We start from the raw sequence: 15,562 nt of genomic DNA, 5'->3' as shown, positions 1-15,562 counted from the left end.
CCCAATTAATTGGGCTTAAGTCTAAAACACTTACACCCGTTAATTTAGACATACTCTGACCAGTGATGATCTAATCACTCATATTGTAATCTTGCAGTTTACATATTATTTACTGCTTCCAGGTAAGTGATGTATAAAGATAGTGTAACAGCCTCCTGACTGACCCCCTTCTCAGTTAGACCCCCACCCCCCCTCCCTGGGGCATGGACCCCCTGATGAAGGTAATATCCATGCCATCAGTCATTTAGCTGAGACAGTGGCAGATTTATGGCATATCCAACAGAGAGAAACATCTTTAGAGATACAGGCGGTGGGGTAAAAGAGGAGGCATATTAATGACATCTCAGGGGCGGAGACTGTGGTTTAATGATGTAGAAACCGCGAGTTCCTTAAGACTTAATATGATTCCTGGTGCAATATGACTTGCACTTATTTTGTTAGTTTCTTAAGTATGTGCTATAGCCCAATAAGTTATTGGGCTATAGCACATGTAGTTATTGGCAATAACTACATGGTAACTACATAACATGGTATTGAGAATTTGCTGCCTTTTACCAGGCTGACTTCAGAGACTGGAAGACTGCTCTACGTATCTGTTACACTGTCAACGTGTTTCCCTCGGCTTTGATTTATTGTAATGCATTTACCCTGGGGTGTGACAGAGTATAGGCCACACCCACATCTGAGTCCCGGATTATCATGCCAAATACCTAATTTAGCGGTAGACATACTTCCTTAATTTGTCCTTCAAAGCATTTGTGCTCTCGGAATGTAATCAATGCATGTTAACATCAAAGTGTCACTAGATCAACGCTGGATCAACACCTTGTTTAGGTGTGAAGTGCACCATGTTATCCATGTAATCCCCTTGAGTGTATCCACCACTCCATTCTTATTCTAATAAGCCTCTGTCCTGTACGCCTTGCCATAAAACTTCATGGATTTAAGGAAAATCATCTGACTTAATCTGACATAAAAAATAAATTCACAAAACTTTAGTTAAACGAACCAAAAAGAAAAAAAAAACTTTATTTCATTATATAAAACAAGTACAAGACAGATAAATATATATTAAACTTCACATTTGAAGCTACAAAAAGACATAAGGAAAAGAGGAATGAAAAGTGCAAATATCAGTCTCATTTCATCAGAAACCAGTAGGTTTATCAACTGTTACCTAGGTCTTTTCAACAATTACGTTTATTTAGGTCCACGATATCTCCTTCTGAAGGCATGTCCATGTCCGCTCTCTCTCCTGGCGCACACATGTTTGACTATAACATGAGAGCAGTCCTCACACTTCACCTTGCAGCACCAGTGGAATTTACAGTTGCAGCTGCTGACCACCTCGGTTCGCCTCTCCTCCACCCTGAGGCCACAATCGTGACACAACCTGCGGCAACTCCGTCTCTCCCATTGGGTTAAACCGTCTCCATGCTGCAGACACTCCCGGCCCTCGGTCCCGTGTAGTCCCAGACTGATGTTCTTCCTGCAGTAGTCGGGAGAGTCCTCCAGATAAATGAGTTCCGTCTGGGCTATGCTGCCAACAGCATCCACAATGGCACCACGGTTGTCTGCGCTATTGCCAGCTCTCATCCGCTTTTTGTCTATCTCAAGTTTCTGGGCCTGGTCGTGCTTCATCTTCAAATAGTTACCAATGTCCCTCATGTTGGACAGCTGTGTCCAGCAAGTTTGGACGCTGCAGCTCTCTGACATGCCATGACATCTGCAGATGCGCTTCATAGTTGCCCTCACAGCCTGTTCAAATCAGAATGAGCTCGGTATTATGTGGCAGTCAGTTCTTCTTGAAGGAGACATGCCATTGTAAAAGAACGTTTGAAATTAAGACCTAACGAATGCACAGGAACATGAATTATGGTTTATATTATATTTTATTCATAGATATATCATATTTTCCGTCAACTAAATTTCTAAGTGCAAATCCTCACCATCCTCCCGGCCTCGTTGTTGTGTAGGTTGACAGCAGCCCGGGAGTCCTGGCCAGTCTCCTGTGCGTCCACATATTGTTTGGAGATCCTCTCCCCGAAATCCACGTTATCACTGCAGCCTCCCCATAGCCAGCCACGTCCGCCTATACACAAAATATTGTATTAATAGTGAGTCCAGGTCAAGTGAATTCCCCCATGTATAAAGAAATAGTCTACATTTCAATTATGAGTAGGTTAGTACTCAGCATACAGGTTGTATTTTGTACAGAATATATATTATTGATTACAGTACCACAGTCATCACATAAATCATAGCCTCACCAATTTTCCCGTTCTTTGAAACGTCACAGCCGCAGTTGTCGAGGTCCCCAAGGCTACAGTTCCTGGTCAATGTGTACATGACCCCAGCTGCACTGATGGCATGAACGAAAGACGTCTCTCTGGTGGCTGTGAATGGATGCATTAAACACAGTCAAACAACCAGATTTATGCGCTTTTGTAAATGAAATATTATGTATTGTTTAAAAATATGTGTAGCTATAAGATATTGTCTATTTATATGTGTATTTGACTTCTGCAAGTTGAAAATGACCGAAATAAAAACAATCACTAATCACTAAACCGTATCTGACAAAGCATATGTCCACAATACACACAAATATCGATGCACAACAGCATATGATGGCAGAACGCATACAAACGTCTTTTTGCGCATGGGTCAGCCAGTTTACGCACATGGGCCAATCTGTTTCCGCTTCAGATTTTATGAAATTGTAGCCCGAGCATCCTTATATAATGGTGCTGGAAGTAATGGTATTTAGAGGCATAGCATACCGCTTTTTAGTCCTCTCAGTTGGACGGCGCTGTCCGGACAGTTCCACCGATCCCACGCAAACTGGTGTTTACACTCTTCTATTCCACTCTGTGCACCCACCTGTACACTGCCCGCGTAGGTCAGATAGGCCTGCAGGAGAGACGGCGACAGTCACTTTATGCCCTGAATGCCACTTATTTTAAAAACTCTGCTCTTCATTTTAACTGCAGTAGCCAAATTGTTCTATTAGTGCATAATCAAATATAATGTATGGACACAATCCCCAAATAATTCTTCCACAATGCAATTACCTTGGGCCCAGTCATTAGTAAGTTATTTGCGACCCTGAGAAGAAGGCAGAAGATAGAGAATTAGAGAAATATATTTAACTTCACATGTGTAACCTACAAACTATAGAGACAAATTAGTAAGGTCTTACCAAGCATGTCCCGGACAGCTTTTGCACTGAAGAATTGTCAGCAACCAAAACACCGAAAGAAGCATTTTGAGTCTCCGTTACCCCCACAAAGAAGAGATCTACTTATATACTGCAACTTTCTCTTTTATTTGAATGACGAACAAACTTCTGTTCTTTGTCTTCATGTTCCGAGAAAGCTGATTGGGTGCCGAGTTCAGGAAACGCCTCTATGCGCACTTCAAAGGGTGGCACTAGGCGATAGTTTATTTTCTACCCTAAGGCTTCAACACCAGAGCCCCAATATACAAATAACGGAACTGGAATTTCAAAGCTCTACCGTATCCACACTTTGACAAATCAAACCGAGACCTGGTTATTATTAAAATATTTATTAAGTCATTTTTTTAAAAAATTAAAAATACATATAACATAGAGTCTAGACAATTTCCAAATAGGCGACAAACACAATGACCAACAAAAAACAGCCAATTACCCACCACTACATAAACACGTCCAAGTGATAACGCGGGCTGAGCATGGGAAATTTTGTGCTCATGAGAAAAAAACAGTAGAAAAAGTATGCTTATTCATCCAATTCATGTACTGAATGTTTATCAAAGGAAAATAAAGTGCTGATGTAGAAATATATAACTGAAGCTAATGAGGCAATAGGAGTAATGAACATTCATGAAATACAGAAGTATTGAAATTCATAAATATTGATTCAGATATAACAGGCATTCACACTTCTGAAATAACTGATAAATAATTAGCATGTCCCTTAATGCATGCCTCGCCAATGATAATCAATGCCGGCGCGCATTGTGTCTTTTCTTCGTTTTATTATGTGGCTTTCTCCCTCTTTCCCTACGTGTGCAGTAATATTTTGTAACAACTTTTGTACATTTCTCGCACTTCACCGTGCAACACCAGTGAAATTTACAGTTGCAGCTGCTGACCACCTCAATGCGCTTCTCCTCCACCTTAAGCCCGCATTCATGACACAGCCTGCGGCAGCTCCGTCTCTCCCACTGAGACATGTTCTTGCCACCCTGTAGACACTCTCGGCCCTCTGTGCCCTGAAAGCCCAGACTCTGGTTCTTAAGGCAGTAGTTTGGAGAGTCCTCCAGATAGATGAGTTCCGTCCGGGCGATGCTGCCAAAAGCGTGCGCAATGGCACCTCGGTTGTCCGCGCTATTTCCAGCCCTCACGCGCTGTTTGTCCATCTCCAGCTTCTTCGCCTGGTCATGCTTTAGCTTCAGGTAGTTACCCACCTCTCTGAATTCGGACAGCTGCATCCAGCAGGTTTGGATGCTGCAGCTCCCAGACACTCCGTGACACTTACAGGCTTTCCTCATGGTAGCTTTGATTGCCTGCCAAGAGGATGAGAATAGTTAGTAATTTAATTTACACCAAGCCTTCGTTAAATTTACCTTGGTTTATTGACATTGAATGCATGCGTAAATGTTGTTGATGATTATTTCTTCTTATATTCAAGACAGATTCATATTAGTGTTTTCTCAAAGCACAAGGGATAGCTAGGCCCACAATATCTTACCAGTCTGCCTGCCTCATTGTTATGCAGGTTGACAGCTGCGCGGGAGTCATGTCCATTTTCTAGGGAGTCCACAAACTGTTTGGAGATCTTCTCTCCAAACGCCGCGTTATCGCTGCACCCTCCCCAGATCCATCCCCTGCCGCCTGGGGATTAAAAAATTGTTTGAGTTATCACAGGTCACAAGTTATGAGCAGTGATTTTTCACAATCATTCCCGTGGATAAGGAGAATAATGATTCGTGCGCAATACTATTTCATTTTAAGACACAACCTGCAAAATCATTATCTTAATAAGCATTTTAATGTAGTTCAGTCTTGAATTTATTATTTTTTTTCTCAAAAGACGGAGAACGTCATCGGAGTGACGTCATTTCACTTGTTTATAGTGCAAATCAGCTTTATAGGCACTATAGGTATATCTCATCACAACGCACATTTTTTATTAAAAATAGAACACGAATTTAAACTGAATATGGGTTGTTAAAATGTCGAATTTTGCATGCCTAAAATGCTTAAAATGTCGATTTTTGCATGCCCAGAGACACCCCCCACCCCCCCACCCCCCCACCCCCATAATTACCAACGTACCAGTCTGTCCGATTCTGGAGTCATCGCAGCCGCAGTTGTCGAAGTCTCCCATGCTACAGTTCTTGGTCAGCGTGTACATCACTCCAGCTGCGCTGATGGCATGCAAAAAAGACGTCTCCCTTGTGGCTAAATTGTTTGACAAAGAAAACAGACCATGTTAATATTCATACAGTCAGTTTTGGTGCTGTAAAGGCTAGTTGACTGTGCACAATTTCTGTGCGTAAAAAGCGTGTAACCTGTGCGTAAAAGCACTATCAGGGACTGATTGACAGTGGTAGATGTTGAGCGACTGCGAGAATAATAGTTACAATCAGGGATTCAGTCTTGCTTAAGGACATTTCAACACGGTTGACACTTGTTGGGCTTAAACCCAAGCTGTCGGTGTTTCTACCCATGAGGGCAGCTTCCTGCTGTGCGTTATGAATTAGGATAGAGTACGTGGATACATATTTTCTTACCACTTCGAAGCCCGCTGTGTGTAGACAGTTGGAGTGCACTCTCTGGGCAGTTCCACCTGTCCCATGCGAACTGATGTTTACACTCATGTATTCCACTCTGCGCGCCCACTTGCACACTGCTTGCATAGGTTAGAAAGGCCTTAGAAGAGAAAGTAAAGAACATTTTATTCGCAGCCTTTGCATTTAACAGCCATTTAAATAAACAAACTCTTTCACTTATTTATATCTTTCAGCCAACCTTATCTCTTTTGCAGGACCTAAAACCCCATACATACCAAGATAGTAATACCAGTACTAGTAAAAATACTAATATTAATGCCGCTGTCACTGCTAGTACTACTGACAATGATAAATAAAATAAATAATGATTATAATAATAGCCTAGGAATAAAACAACAACAATACTATTACTACTACTACTACTACTACTACTAATAATAATAATAATGATGATGATGATGATGATGATAATATTAACAATAATAATGATAATAATAGTAATAATAATTACCTTAGGTCCAGTCATGAGGAAATTATTTGCTGACCTATAGAAAGGGGACACGAGATGCACATTAAACCCGCTATTCAAACACACACAGACAGAAAAGAAAAAAAAAATCATACAGCGTTAAGTCCACATGCACAAAAACGGAAAAGAAAAGTAAAGAAAAAAAGAGTAACATACCAAGCCGATGCAACTTGAACATAACAGAGCGTGGACAGAGCCAAAGCTGTGAGCAGATGCCAGCGTCCCATAGCAGCTGTATTCCAAACGCAGTCCTAGTTGTATCCAAGATGTGTTGTACCGAGAGGGAGGAAGGCAACTGAACCTCTGGCGTGAAAGCAGGCCGATGATATTTATACGGTCTGTCCCCTTTGATTGACAGATTTGTCCGGTAGGTAACATTTCACTGTGAAAATGCCCCAACCAGGACATGATTGCCGCGTCCTGTAGACGAATAGCAGACGTCGGTGCATAACTGCACTTCAAAGAAGTGACGCAGACAGTCAAACAGCCCCTCATTCATTCACCTGTTGTTCCCAGGCTTTAGTCCTTATAAACTTTTCCCACGGACTGAAACGGTGCTACAACTGAGCTGATCTAATTTACGTTATGATGATGATGATATTATTATTGTTACTGTTATTATTATCAGTTATTCTTCTTCTTCTTGTTATAGTTGTTGTTAATATTACTATTAGTTTTTAGAACTAGAGTAGGCCTACCCCACAGAAAAGCCTTCATATAGCAATATTGGGAATATAATGATTGTATTGTCCGCAAATATGAGGAAGGGTTGAGTCCAAACATATGGCGCATGGGTCAAGCCATGTTTTAATCAAGCGAGTCTCATTTGACGGCATGATGCACAGCATAGTTTGGATTCCTAAAAGTCTCATAGAGAAGTTTTATATTTTAGAGTGGTTGGGAACTTGTTCTTTTGGAAACGAGACCACGTGTGTTCCGTGGGGATACGTGGTGACAACAAAGCCATAAAGTCTTTCAGCAGCTGACGACTTAGTCATGTAAATGCTGCCTCACACATTGGCGACATTGACATCGCAGTGATAATAGGATAATAGATGTTTCCTTGGGAAACAACCTGGTGTGAACATAGTCTGGAATTTACAAAAGTAAAACAAACAAGAAATAAAATGTTAAAACAGTTATATTGTATTATATTGCAATCATATTGTAAGTTAATATTTTCTTAATTCTTGTCAGTAGATTTTGGCCATATGTTGAAATAAATAAATATATACCACACCGCCTTCACCACCGCCACGAGAAGAGGACGTATAAGAAGAATAGCAATAATGTCATTATTATTATTATTATTATTATTATTATTATCATCATCATCATCATCATCATCATCTTCTTCATTATTATTATTATTGTGGTTGTTGTTGTTGGTGGTGGTACTGCTGCTGCTGCTGTTATATTTATATTTATGATGATGATGATTATGATGTTTGTTATTATTATTGTTGTTGGCAGTGTTATATTTATATTTATGATGATGACAATGATAATGATGATTATTGTTGTTGTATGGGATTATCCAGTGCTTGGGCCCATTGCCATTTTTTTTTTCTGCCTCATCTTCTTTGATTTACATAATCATGATGATGTCATTGTGTCTGTCATCAACAGCCATCATGCCAGTTTCTATCACTACATATTCAATGGATCTGATTTGATATGAGAGTTACCTCTCGTTAGTGATTAACGTTATGTAGGTTTTTTTCTTTAAATTAAATCCACACATGTTAAATCCCCTATAAACTACTCAAAATCCTTTAAAACAACAATTCACTCAGCGCCATAGACAATAGACGGGCCACTGGGCGGGGTCCCCTAACAGCCGCCAGGTGTAGGTGCGGATAATCCCGGCTAATTAGATATCACCACATCCATTTTACAACATGCCTGAAACCTAAAGCCCCCCAGCACCTATCTGAGAAATAATAAAGAGCTATTAAACAACAGTCTCGGTTGCCTCATAACGCCTTTAACGCTACAGTTTAAGTGCGCCCTTAACGATATTAAAGTTACCTTTATTGGTTAATAACCTGCAAACAGTCCATCCGAATGGGCGCTAGAGGTCCCAAGAACACCGAAACTGTCAAGGACAAATCACGTGAGCTACCCAGTGAGATACTTGTTTTACTATGACTTAACCACACAAAAATTGATCAGAAAGCTGCTGCAGCAGCAGCTGCTGATAATAATAATAATAACAACAATAATAATAATAATAATAATAATAATGATAATAATGATAATAATAATAATGAGTTGCCGTAGTAGTAGTAGTAGCCTAGTCGTATGACGATGATGATGATCAAACTCCTCACGCGAAATCTTCAGAGAAGGTTTGGTCCTATCCTTCCATAATGTATTAAAAAATAGGTTAGCCTACCGGTCAGTTTCTTTTCCGTAATAACTTTGAACGATGCATTGAAGATGGCTAGTTTTTTTTTTTTTTTTTTTTTTTTTTTTTTTTTTTATCTCTGATGTGTATTGAAGCTCAAGCTCAAGCACACAGGAAAGTTCAGGGTCAAGACTTTTGAATGGAACTACTTAAAATAACATGAGGTAAATTAAATTGTTCTAACAGACATCTCAGACACATTACGCCGCTCATGGTGCGCTGATAGGTGATTTACGGCAGTGCAGGGTGAGATAAATAGAGCAATAAAGGATCAGGAGGTGACAGGCTTGACAGGCCGAGGCAGGGTGGCAGGACTGGCGACGCCAGCCGGCGATGTGTTAGCCAGGCGGGGTGACTGACCTGAAGGGCCATTACAGTATTAACAAGTGACAAAAATTACAGTCGTTATGTTTTTCAGCCTGTCAAATTGCTCCAGTCTTTTCATTAACTGCTCCGCTATGCAGAAATTAATATTATGTGTTGCTGCTAAAGACGGAAAAATGTGCACTTTATTTACAAACTCAGTGTTACTTTGCTCTGTTCATAACTATCTATCTAATTTATTAATCTTGTGTTTTTATTTGTTTTTTATGTCTGACATTTTATGCTAAACTTTTTGGGAAGTGCCAAGTGGCTTATGTACTGTCAACTTTTCATAGGCCTATTTTGGAATAATTGCACCCCCACTAATCAAACACACATAAAGACACATTATGTCCAGCCCAATGCTGGTCTTCAGTATGAACCCATCATGTGTATTCCATTATCTTTTACCCCCTTTATTGGATGAAAGTTTGTGTGCATTTTCACAAGTGATGTTCATAGCTTGGTAATTATATCAAGGCTGTGAATTTCAGTGTACATTCATATTGGATACGTTGTCATGTACCACATTAGTTAGAAAGCTATAAAACTGCAAAGAGCATAGATAATTAGAATGGCATTCCAAGGCTAAATGATCAGCCCATGCTGTATAGGAGGGCAATGTGCATACATGTATTGCAATTTGGAACTGAACAAAGTCATGGAGGAAAGATAGCAAAACACTCAGTGATGATTGGTTTCACTTCTTCATATTTATTTCATAAAGAAAAGTAAAAAGTTGATTATGAAAACATCCCACATGATTAGCATCTGATTGCTCCCTTGTCTCTCGACAACCCCCACCCCCCCTAGCATGGATGCCTGCCTATGTCTGTATGCTACATCACTACACCACTCCCCAGTTTGGCAATATAGGAGACATGTTGGCTATAGGCTAGCAGTGCTAGACAGACACCCAGGCTAAAGTTTTCCACCCTAGTGGTAGAGAGCCCCCTTGAGGATGCCATATACCCTTACAGCACCCCAGGGAGCTCAAGAGCACCCTTATACGAAGACAATATGAGAGATTCAAATACTGGGATAATCAAAACAAAGTGCTTTTTGCTGTGGCATCTCAGCCTCTTTTCTTCATGTGCTCAGAAGTCAAGGTGTGGCATCGCCTTTCCTCTCTTGCTCAATGGCTGGAAAAGAAGAGAGGGAGACAGGTCAGCAGTTATGTCTGCAGTGAATATGTGGGGCGCTGTCATGTGGGAATGCTGCTTTCTGATGTGATGTATATCTAAACGATTGGTTGAGAAAGATTGCTGTGGACGTTGCAGAGATTTGTCTTTAAGCTGCTGGGAAGGGCTGGTCTGTTGACAGCACCGCATGTGACGCCTAGCTGCTGACATGAGAAAATGGTTGCAGGGGATAGAAAGATGAGGGTGGTGTAGAGGCTTGGCAGGACCCTGCTTAGTGAAAAGAAACCATTTCCTCACCACAGACTGAGTGACACACACACACAAGCACACAAATGAGAGACACTCACTCTCTTTGGTGGGCAGAGGGTTTTTTTCTTTTGTCTCTGTCTTCTTCAGCTTTGTCTTGTCAAAGCGGGAAATCTCAGTCATGTCAGGTTTGTCAGACATTTTGGCTGTGGAAGATAAGAGAGACACCTGAGCACATGGGTTTGACCTTTCTTGTCAGCTGTCGTCTTTCAAATGCAGCTAGCATGATAGACATGCCTATATTTGATATATTCTCAAATGTAGAAGAGTAGCAGAATAAATCGAAAGGATATGATGAGAACTGTCAAACATTTTGATGACCCCAAACTAGAATTATATAACCAATGTAACCTGCATGCTTATAAAGGGAGTGGCTATAAGATGTATACCTCACACACACACACACACACACACACACACGCATACACACCTCCCTCACACACACACACACCTCCCTCACACACAAATGCATATGAGTGGTGGCCACCTCCCACACATATCTCTATCTTGATATTGCTCCATTTCAAAATGCCCCCAGGCATATAAACCTGGTATGGTAGATTTGTCAGGCATATCTAGCCTCACAAATCTACCATGCTGCACAGCTGTCTATTCTTTGTCTTTCTTCTTCCCTCTCTGGGGCTTAGGTCTTTGTTCTCTCCCTCTGCAGCCTCTTTCTGCATCCACCCCTGCAGCCTCCTGGATCTAAGCATGGCTCCACAGGCTTCACTGCAGTCTTATTCCTGACCTACCGTCCAGTCTGCCTCATTTGTCTTGCACAGTCCAGCCCAGTCACGCCTGTGTCAAGCACCACTCTGTCAGAGATTGGTGAGGAAATATGACAAGCTCACTAGCCTGCAGCAAGTCATTTTCAAACCCAGCTAGTGTAAAATTATTCTCACTAGCTTGAATTTGAATGGGACCTAATAGAATTGGTCTGACATAGAAATAGACATGCTGGGCTCATGCCCAGAATGCTTAACTTCAGTCCCTTGAAATGAGGCACACTGAGTCTTTTCCCAACCCCCTAGGTTAGAAATGGAGTCTATATCCAGCCTTGGCACTGCCTTGCAATGCCATACACAGCAATAGTCATGTCAAGTATGTGCAGTTTCTCTTCCATCACTACATACAATTATACAAATATCCTCTCTATTGTTCTTATATCATCATCCTAATTATCATCACCATCCGTCCTTCACATCATTTCACTGCTGCCATCAGCAGTCAGCTTCTGCCCATCCAGCCACACCCCAATCCTTTGTTTGACTTCTAGAGGAATGGAATAAAAAAGGAACATACAAACACAGAGAAATTCAGCATATAGAGGATATAATTATGCCTTACCGGTGTTCCTCAGTGGGTGAAAATCCACTAGTGGAGAGATTAGGGAGGGATTGAGAAACAGAGAGATGGAGAACAGAGAGCGATGCGGAAGCTGAGAGAATCTGCCGGTGTGTGTACGCCCGCCTGCGTCTGCACCAGGGTGTGGGTATAAGAGAGAGGGAGGGGAGAGAGAGAGAGAGAAAGGGTGAGAGAGAGAGAGAGAGAGAGGGAGGGAGGGACAGAGGGAGAGAGAGAGAGAGGGAGGGAGGGACAGAGGGAGAGAGAGAGAGGGAGAGAGAGAGAGAGAGAAGTAGACAGAGAGAGGGAGAAAGACAGCTTGGTCATCCTTCCTTCCCTATCAATATTCAGATCCCCCAGGGAAAAGACTCAAGCAAACAGACCACCAATAGCAAACAGCTGTGCTGCTTATCTCATCAGAGATTGATTGTGATGAATTATTTGGCCAATACAATGTGTATTATACAGTATTTTTCTGAGATGGTGTAAACAGGATTTTATGTATTTGTTTTCTGTATCCAGTGGTGATATAACGTGATGGTGACATCTAATGAGAATGATGAGAATAATGCATTAAAAAAAGATACCTTTGTGGCTGTATAATATACATTACATACTACAGAATAGCTTCTGGATTTGTGTACAATTTAATTATCCGCATGAAAATTCACACAATTTGTGCTACAAAGTCCAGTATGTAAACTACGGCATTATACTATGCTGCATAATGTATGTTGTGATTCTTTTGATTCTGGTATATAATACATTTCACAGAATATTTTTCAGCATTTGGGTGATATTGACATATCATTTCTTTATATGATATTTTTCAGCCTGTTATGAGGACAACAGTGTCCTTCAGTTATTCCTATGTAAACTTTAAGGTTATCCGTCACATCCTTTATTTTATAATTTATTCAGCAGCTCTTGATTACATCAAGTACTAATAAAGCCATGATGTGCCAGGGTCATAGTCTGTTGCTGACATCATGAAACTTGTTGGTCTGCACTCGTTAATCTCCCTAGAGGTACTGTTACAGCCTGTGGATGCCAGGCAGTGGGGATTTACTGTGAGCATACTCATATCTATTTCAGAATGGACAGCTCATCTCAGAAGAGCACACATGAGTCAGCATGACATTCACCTTTTAAATAACTAGATAAGCAAGTGGATGTGGGGTTGCCTGTAAGCATTGTGTTAATGTGTGACTTCACATTACTGGATGACTTGGGTTTTACTGGATTAAAGCAACGTCACTGTGAGATCATTCCCAAACCAATGCTTCTTCACAGTAGCACTCTCTAATGAGTGAGCAACACCACCTAGTGGCTACAGATCAGCATTGTTTCATTTACCTAACGGCTTTTGCATTTGCAGCAACTCCTCATTCAGTTTAAAACAAAATGAGCAATAATTTGTGATCTTGCCACTCTCTCACCTTTTGCCCGATTGAATTCTACAAACAGTCCATCATTCCGCACAGATCAACCAATTGGCAGTTGCACTGTGAAGCGAATTATGTCTCCTACTGCTCTTTGTATCACTTAGTGATTCAGCCTTTCAGATGTGCACATTCATTGAATTGTTTGATTCCTTCTGCATTCTGTGAGTGAAAAAAGATCTTTGACCTTCTCTAAACACATCCGATTCTTCCTATTAACCTTTCTGTTTGAAATGTTACCAAAGCTGACGTTTGGAGACAAGATATACATTCACAAAGGTCAGCCTGAGCAGCCAAATGACCTGTCCAAACAGTCTGACAGCCCACTGCTTGATTGTGGATGATAATAGACCAGTAAACCTTTTCTTAGACCAGTCCATGTCTACACTATTCTCAAATGGAACATGTTGAACAAAAAATGTCAGGTCTGCTAAAGACCAGAAGATGGCAGCACCATACAATTAAATATTTTTTGTGCATAGTACAATATTGAAAACATACAAATTGGAGCTTTTTTATTAAAAAAAAAAAAAAAAAAGTATACAAGTAGTCCGATTCTGGTGGCATAGTCACACTTATTATAATTTAATATAATTTATTTCACAATATTCAAACTGTAGGGCAATGTTTAATCATTGTTTAAACAAGTTGTGTCTACACATGGACAGAAAGTGGCAGCACAGGACTATTTTCCATTTTCAGGTAGAGAACTCCACTGAGGTGAATAATGTGTGAGAGACCACTAGGGTGCACTCATCCCCCAAGTAAGTCCAACTCACCACAACAACAACTAACCTCACTTGAAAAAAAAAGAGAAAGTGTGTGTGTGTGTGTGTGTGTGTGTGAGAGAGAGAGAGAGAGAGAGAGAGAGAGAGAGAATAAAATAAAATAAAAAATAAATAAATAAAATCACCCTTTCACACCTTTTCAAGCACAGTTTCTGCTAGTCACTAGATGTGTGTGAGTAGTGAACAGATACATAAGCCAGTTAGCTCAGTGTGTTTTGGCTTAGCACTGAGAGACAACAGGAGATGAGTCAGCCGAGTGGAAACAGGGTTCCATAATTTTTTACTGTAATAAATTCAGAAGTGACACTTGCAACCCAGCAACTTGTGCTGTTATGAATAAATTAGTGTGCAGACAGCTTAATATTTGTTTTAGGTTTTTAGTTTTGAAGCAGTGAAATTGTTGCCATGTTATCCTTCACAGTGAACTCATGACTTTAAGTGTTGACACCAAGCATTTGTTGTCAAACAGAATCATGGGCAAATAGGATGCCAGTTAATGTTGGTGAATAGATGAGATGTGGTTGCTTAATATTAAACAAATGAGTAACTGAGTTTCCATCAGGTATATCCAAAGAGGGACAGCCAAGGGCATCTGTTTTTTTTTTTGTTTTTTTTTTAATAACCAGTTTAGAGGCATAGAGATGTCTGATCTTGCCACTTAGGAGAATTTGTATTTCATTTAACCAGTCTGCTTTCTTTTCTCTTTCTGTTAGTGCCCCACCCCACTGCCCCCTTAGCTATTTATTTTGGTAGTCAGGGTCATGCGATTATTAGCCACTGCTGTGTTCTCTGGAGCACAGAGAGCTTCCAGAGATGTGGTCCTGACTTCTGCTATAAGGTGCATTGGTATGCACACATGGAGGCTATTTCACGTAGAAAACATGCTGCCACATAGTTTCAAGACAATACAATAGGTTTCATCATCAAAGTTGATAGGAGATGAGTTTAAGCGTTGGCAATGGAAGCAGAGATGGAGTGGGCAAATTGCACCCCCGAACAAAAGAGAGGAGACATTGTTATTCAACAAGTACAACTCTGCCTGAAGTGTAATTACAAACCACACTCACACAAATGAAATCCTGCCAGACACTTTTATCAGCTCTAAACCAACAGGATGAAAGAACTCTACTTCAGATATGTTGAGGGCTTACAAAAATAATCTTTCTCTATTCTCATTCATTATAACTGTGCTGGGATGTGTCTCAAACAAATCAGATTACCCCACATTTGAATAGGAAAAAGTGGTTAATCGGAATAAATGACCAGCGCGGAATGAAGGTGCCATATAGATAAACAGAGTGGAGAGCTTTTAAGGAGAGCAGCATTGTGGGATGGATGGGTTTGGACAGTAGAGGATCAGTGAGAACAGATAAGGGCACTGCCTCAGCTCGTGGTTTCCACAACTAATGACCCAACATCTGATTGGTGCTGTGTGTTCCATCACCTGGCCAATG

General features: G+C 40.7%; 3 protein-coding genes across 3 annotated transcripts; all 3 read right to left on the bottom strand.

Moving 5' to 3' along the window:
• Positions 1 to 1,200: 1,200 nt before the first annotated feature.
• On the bottom strand, positions 1,201 to 3,267 carry LOC115366891 (protein Wnt-8-like). Its single transcript, XM_030062553.1, has 6 exons — positions 3,203 to 3,267; positions 3,075 to 3,108; positions 2,784 to 2,913; positions 2,271 to 2,396; positions 1,950 to 2,092; positions 1,201 to 1,758 (listed from the first exon to the last, which is right to left on the bottom strand). Exons 1-6 carry the CDS (start codon positions 3,265 to 3,267, stop codon positions 1,201 to 1,203), a joined length of 1,056 nt encoding a protein of 351 aa, XP_029918413.1.
• A 720-nt stretch (positions 3,268 to 3,987) lies between these two features.
• Positions 3,988 to 8,408, bottom strand: LOC115366642 (protein Wnt-8a-like). The gene is made up of 7 exons (XM_030062184.1): positions 8,345 to 8,408; positions 6,470 to 6,733; positions 6,296 to 6,329; positions 5,785 to 5,923; positions 5,327 to 5,452; positions 4,740 to 4,882; positions 3,988 to 4,554 (listed from the first exon to the last, which is right to left on the bottom strand). Exons 2-7 carry the CDS (start codon positions 6,538 to 6,540, stop codon positions 3,988 to 3,990), a joined length of 1,080 nt encoding a protein of 359 aa, XP_029918044.1. The 5' UTR covers positions 6,541 to 6,733; positions 8,345 to 8,408.
• Positions 8,409 to 9,780: 1,372 nt separating this feature from the next.
• Positions 9,781 to 12,009, bottom strand: tmsb2 (thymosin beta 2). Its single transcript, XM_030062065.1, has 3 exons — positions 11,882 to 12,009; positions 10,576 to 10,680; positions 9,781 to 10,228 (listed from the first exon to the last, which is right to left on the bottom strand). The coding sequence occupies exons 2-3, from the start codon at positions 10,673 to 10,675 to the stop codon at positions 10,191 to 10,193; spliced, it is 138 nt and encodes a 45-aa protein (XP_029917925.1). The 5' UTR covers positions 10,676 to 10,680; positions 11,882 to 12,009; the 3' UTR covers positions 9,781 to 10,190.
• Positions 12,010 to 15,562: the final 3,553 nt, after the last annotated feature.

This window comes from Myripristis murdjan, chromosome 10, assembly GCF_902150065.1.
Source record: "Myripristis murdjan chromosome 10, fMyrMur1.1, whole genome shotgun sequence".
NCBI lineage: Eukaryota > Metazoa > Chordata > Actinopteri > Holocentriformes > Holocentridae > Myripristis > Myripristis murdjan.
This window is presented reverse-complemented; position numbering and strand designations above follow the sequence as displayed.